Source organism: Arachis stenosperma, chromosome 5 (assembly GCF_014773155.1).
Source record: "Arachis stenosperma cultivar V10309 chromosome 5, arast.V10309.gnm1.PFL2, whole genome shotgun sequence".
In the NCBI taxonomy this organism is placed as follows: Eukaryota; Viridiplantae; Streptophyta; class Magnoliopsida; order Fabales; family Fabaceae; genus Arachis; species Arachis stenosperma.
In genome coordinates, this window is record NC_080381.1 from 98,997,519 (window position 1) to 99,003,846 (window position 6,328).

The 6,328-nt window shown below is 42.7% G+C and overlaps 1 protein-coding gene and 1 pseudogene across 1 annotated transcript; one reads left to right on the forward strand and one right to left on the reverse strand.

Annotated features, from left to right (window-relative positions):
- LOC130980995 (uncharacterized) lies at positions 1-1,017 on the reverse strand. Its single transcript, XM_057904638.1, has one exon. The coding sequence runs from the start codon at positions 1,015-1,017 to the stop codon at positions 1-3; it is 1,017 nt and encodes a 338-aa protein (XP_057760621.1).
- Positions 1,018-2,091: 1,074 nt separating this feature from the next.
- On the forward strand, positions 2,092-2,192 carry LOC130984107 (small nucleolar RNA R71; annotated as a pseudogene).
- The last annotated feature ends 4,136 nt before the right edge of the window (positions 2,193-6,328 follow it).

Genomic DNA, 6,328 nt, shown 5'->3' on the forward strand with positions numbered 1-6,328 from the left:
TTATGGTGGTTGGTAGTGCTTGAAGTCCTCCCCCCTTGCTGTGGACTTGTATCCATTGGTTGTATCAATGATCTCTTCATGCTCCAGGGAGAGAACTCTATTGATAGTGAAGACCTTGGGTAGCTGAGATGGTACAGTAGGGAGATTAGGTGGAATATCTGGAAAGTAAGCTGAGATCACTCTATCACCTGGAGAGAAGTCCTCTGTAGGGATCTTTTTGTTCCTCCACTTCTTTGGAACCTTCTTCCTTGTGTCTTTAGAACCTACTTTGCTCTTGATGACTTCTTCTTCTGGGGGATTTTTGTTGCTTACTTCACATATCTCTGGGGGATCAGGTTCCTCCAGATTCTCTTTGAGTTGTGGCAACTGACTGTTTCCTTGTTCCTCATGCATGGGTTTCCCTAGATGGGTTGGGTGTGCTTCAGTACTTGCTTCCTCTTTTAACAGTTCATCATGATGTTTGTTTGGTTTTTTGTATTCTTGGTCTTCTTCTTGTGAGAGTTTGAAGACCTTAAAGCTGAGTTGCTCATCATGAATCCTCAGTATTAGCTCCCCTTTTTCCACATCTATGAGTGCTCTAGCAGTAGCTAGGAATGGCCTCCCCAATATGATTGGGTGTAGGTGACTCTCTTCCATGTCCAGGATGACAAAGTTTGTTGGGAGAAAGTATTTTCCAACGTTGAGCAGCACGTTTTCCACAACTCCTATTGCTTGCATTTGAGTCTTGTCAGCCAGCCTTATCACCACATCTGTGGGCAGTATCTCATTGATTTGCAGCCTTTTCACCAGAGACAAGGGTAGTAGATTGATGCTTGCCCCCAAATCACATAGTGCTTTATCAAAACATGTCTCCCCTATTGCACAAGGGATGTGAAAACTCCCTGGGTCTCTCCTTTTTGTGGGCAGCTCAGGTTGAATCAGGGTACTACATTCCTTGTTCATCACTATAGTCTGTCCTCCTTTGAGTGAGCTCTTTCTGGGAAGAAGCTCCTTCATGTATTTGATGAATGCTGGCATTTGCTAAATGGCCTTGATGAATGGTATGTTCACATTCAAAGATGCGAATAAGTCTAGGAACCTTGAGTATATTCTCTTTCCCACAGCACCCTTAAGCAGTTGGGGAAATGGTGCATATAGCCTCAGCAGTTCTTGTTGTGAGATTTCTGGTTCTTGGTGATCTCTTTCTGCCTCCTCCTTTGACTTGTTTGCAGGCTGGTTGGGTTGTTTGCCTTGCTTGTCTTCAGCTTCTTGATCACTTGTAGTGACCATTTTGCAATCCTCCCATCTTACTTTCTTTGCTTCTCCTCTTGGGTTTTTCTCCGTGTCACTTGGGAAGATATCAGTAGGCTTGGGAATCTTCTCAGCTAGGCATCCCACCTGGTATTCCAGCTTCTTGATGGACTCTCCCTGGTTCTTAATATTGGCTCGCACCTCCTCTTTAAACAACTTATCGTCTTGGATGTCTTTGCATATTCCTTCAAGTAAGGTTTCAAGCTTAGTGAGTCTTTCATCAATTGATGATTGATTGAGGGCAGAGGTGCTGTTTTGATGTTGATATGCCCTTTGGGATAATTGTTGGTGAGCTGCATTGTTGTTGGGGTTGTAACGCCTCTGTTCTTGACTTTGATCTTGCTGATTTTCCCACCCAAAGTTTGGGTGATTTCTCCATCCAGGGTTGTATGTTTTGGAGTATAGATCATGGCTTTGTCTAGGTGAATTCCCAATGTAGTTGGCTTGCTCAAGATCTCCCTCTCCCCCTTCAGCAACTCCTTCTTGGGCTGTTGATGAAGTGGTGATGGCTGCCACTTGATTCCTCTCCATCTTCTTAGTGAGGTCAGCTAACTTCTTGGTAATAAGCTTGTTTTAAGCCAGCAGAGCATCTACATTGTTAAGCTCTATCACTCCTCTAGTGTTCCCTCTCTCGGATGCATAGAAGTAGTCGTTCTCAGATACAGTCTCAATGACATCTATGGCCTCTTCAATGGTCTTCTTCTTGTTCAATGAGCCTCCAGAGGAATGATCTACAGCCTTCTTTGATTCATATGACAAGCCTTCATAAAAGATGTGCAGCTGCACCCATTCATTGAACATGTCTGATGGGCATCTCCTTGTTAAGTCTTTGAACCTCTCCCATGCTTCATATAGAGTCTCACCATCTTGTTGTCTGAAAGTTTGAACCTCAGCTCTCAGCCGGTTGATTCGTTGAGGAGGGTAAAATCTGGCCAAGAATTTGTTCACCACATCCTCCCAGGTTGTCAAACTCTCCTTGGGGAAAGCCTCCAGCCACTTGGCTGCCTTATCCTTGAGTGAGAATGGGAATAGAAGTAGTCTATAAGCGTCAGGGTGAACACCATTGGACTTCACTGTGTCACATATTCTCAGGAAGATGGTTAGATGTTGATTGGGGTCTTCTTAGACACCTCCTCCGAACGAGCAGTTGTTTTGGACAAGGGTGATGAATTGTGGTTTCAGTTCAAAGTTGTTGGCCTGGATTGTGGGTTTTTGGATGCTACTTCCGCAATTGCCTGGGTTTGGGTTGATGTAAGAGCTTAACACTCTTCTATCTTCCCCAGCATGATTCGCTCTACCTCCTCCCCCACGGTTATGAGCCTCTTCTTCATGTTGGTTCTCCATGTTGCCTTCCATGTTTGGTTCAAAATGTTCCTCAAAGTGTTCCTCCTCCTCTTCAGTACCAATCGCACGTTTCCCTCTTGCTTCCCTCCTTAATCTAAGGAAGGTCCTCTCAGGTTCAGAATCAAAGGATGTTGAAGCCCCGCTTCTTCTCCCTGTCATACAACCAACAAGTACAAGAAAGGAAAAATGTGTGCAAAAAGTATTGCTGACAGAATTACTGTTAGTTATGAGTGATGCAATATATCAAACAGTTAGCGGGTTAGCAAAATAAATGGCAAATAACAAAGAAAAAGAGAGTAGAGAGGGAAGGGGTGAAGTTAGCTGAGACACAAGGTGAATTAACCAAACAGAAAACTAAATAAACAAAACAAAATTGCTCAATCTAGTGATCTTCTAATTTAATAATTGTTGATGCACAATCAATCCCCGGCAACGGCGCCATAAACTTGATGCATGTTGGAAATTGTCTCTCAACAAATTCCCTTCGGCAAGTGTACCGAATGTGTCGTCAAGTAAAAACTCACAATAAAGTGAGGTCGAATCACACAAGGATTGATTGATCAAGCAACTTTAATTACAAGAATGTTCTAGTTGAACGAATTCAGAATATGGGTTGAGATTTGCAGAAAATAAAATGCTGGAATGTAAATAACAGAAAAGTAAATTCTAGAATTTAAAATGGCTGAAAGTAAATGACAGAAGTAAATTACAGAATTGTAAATGGGAGTGGGGGAATTGCTCATAAAAGTAAATGCAGAAATTAAAGAGAGTGGGTAAGATCAGAGATGGGGAGTTCATTGGGCATTAGGAGATGTTGCAATTCTCCGGATCAAGTTCATTTTCATCTCTTCCTCAATCAATGCACTCATTGATCTCCTTGGCAATCTTAATTGATTGAATTACAATTTCTTGCAATTCAATCTCTCAAATCTTGATTAATAGCCAATTCCTTGGTCAATTGCTCATGAGAAGAGATGAAGTGTGGTCACTGATTATACCACATACATTTCCCAAATCAAGTATTGAGAGGATTATAGTCACATATCCATCCAAACCCAATTTGGTCCAGCATGAGAAAGCATTTCTAGCTTGATCTCTTCATTCCTCTTTCAAGGCTCAGAAGAGATCCAAGTTTGAATAGCTTCTTTTCCAAGATAACTACCCAATGGGATGAAGATCGAAAGCTTTCAAGTAAAATCAAGAGAAAAGATAGAAGAAGAATAATGAAGACTAGTATTGATCCATCAAATTACAACAAAGCTCCCTAACCCAATGAAAGGGGTTTAGTTGTTCATAGCTCTAGAAATTGAAAACAAAGATGGAGAATACATCATGAAACTAGAAGTTGCAGAGAAAGTAAAAATACAGAGAGTCGTTCTATTCCTCTTTTCCAGCCCCTATATATACTACTCTTCTCAGCTTCTAGTGTGATTCTTCAAGTCTTGGGCCTTTGGATCTTGAGTTTGAAGCAGTTTCTTTTCTTCATTTGGGCTTGACTTTACTTGCAGAGAGAAAGTGCGCAGTGGGCATAGACTTCAGTTCAGGATGTTAGGGGTGCTAACCCGAGTGAAAATATATGTTCGAGAACGTTAGTGACACTTAACATTGTCACTAACGTTCCAATACACCCCTTTGCTTCACGTTGAATCCCATGTTAACTAGGTTAACGTGGCTTCCTAACGTGGCTTTGCTATCCTTCGAGAACGTTAGTGACACTCAACATTGTCACTAACGTTCCAATGTGCCCCTAGGTCTCACGTTATAGTCCACGTTAACTAGGTTAACGTAGCTTATAACGTTGCCATTCTCAGCCATCCCAACATTAGCGACAATGTTGAGTGTCACTAACGTTGGCTCATTCTTCAATTCTCATCGTTAGCTTTCACGTTAACTAACTTAACGTGGAAGTTAACGTGGCTCTTGGGGGTTGTGTGGTTGCTTCAACGTTAGTGACAATGTTGAATGTCACTAACGTTGTCGACAACTCTTCACTTCTCATCGTTAGCTTCCACATTAATCAAGTTAACGTGGGAGTTAACGTGGTGCTTTATATCATAGGCCAACGTTAGTGACAATGTTGAATGTCACTAACGTTGGCTTCTCTCCCCCTCCTTATCGTTAGAGGCCACGTTAACTAAGTTAACGTGGCTTTTAACGTGGCCTATTTATGAGCAATTGCCAACGTTAGTGACAATGTTGGGTGTCACTAACGTTGGCTCAACTTCTCTTCTCCACGTTAGAGTTCACGTTAACTTAGTTAACGTGATTCTTTAACGTGGTCGTTGATGGCTTTTGAGAGTGTTTAATTGGCAATTTACTTTTCTCTTTATCCTTGCAAGCTAGCTCCCCTTTCCTTGCTTCCTTTGGTCCTGAGATCAAGCAATAGAGTGCATCAAAGCTTTAGTCCAAGTCATGAGTAATGCAACCTAATATTTATCACTAAACTCATGCAAAATTCTCATGAAATTATGTAATATGCACCATGTATGCTTGAATCAAGTCATAAGTGAATATTTGCCCAAAACCATCTTATTTCCTAAGTAAATATATGAAACTACCCTAAAAACAGTAAAGAAAAGGTCAGTAAAACTTGCCAAAATGCCCTGGCATCAGTGGAGCATATGCTTGAAGTGATGCAAGAGTAGGTTCTGGTGTTCTCTTCCTCTTTCTTTTGTCCGACATCCTGAAAGTAGAATATGGTAGAATATAAGCAATTAAACACGTAGTATGAAGCAAATAGGAGCATATTTAGGATGCAAGATGGATGGCAAGTAATCATGATATGAACTTGAAATAGAAAACTTGGTTCGCAAGTAAGCCTAGAAAAATTGGAAACATAAACCAAGAATTCAGGATTCCAATCCTAATTATTGTGAGAAAATGAATATAATGTAAGGAGTTTGAATATTATGGTTTAACAAGAATGTAGGCACTTCTTAGGGTTATTGAGTTTTTTTTTTTAAATGACGTGCGAGCGCATGGTGCGTGTCCGCGTGTATTGATGGATTTGGGGATCGACGCGTACGCGCCTTAGGCGCTTACGCATGGGTGGTGAAAGTCAGTAAGGATGCGTGCGCGTACGGTGCGCGCACGCGTGCAAGGAGTTGGGCTGGAGGCATGGTGCTGGCCCAGAGTAGGCGCAACTCTCTGGACTTAGCCTGGAAGTTGCGTCACTAGATCGCCGCGCACGCGGCATGTGTGCAAGCGCGCACATTTTCTTATAAAAGCATGTGCACGCAGGCGCGCAGTGCGCGTTCGCGCGGTGGAGGTTGGGCCTGGGGCCTAGTAATGGCCCAACGCCAGCATAAGTCTCTGGAGGATGTATAGGCTGCTGCCACCAGCCTAGGGACGCGTACGCAGCAAGTACGCGTCCGCGTGCTTTCCCTTGATGGCGGAAGAGGCGCGCACGCACATAGTGCGCGTCCGCGTGTTACGAGTTAGGCTAGAGGCACAATGTTCGCCCAAGATAGGCCCAACGCTCTGGAAGGTGTTTGGTGGTGCATCCGCTCATGGACGCGTGCGCGCGCGTCCTCCCCTCCTTTTTTAATTTTTTTTATTTTTTTTTCAAAGAAATTCCTAAAAGCTCTAAATTGCCCAAAAACTCCCCATCGTGCCTACAACTCCTTATTCAGTCAAAAACCAGACACTTTATAAAATGCCTGTTGGTTTTGAGATTTATTCCATTACTACTAAG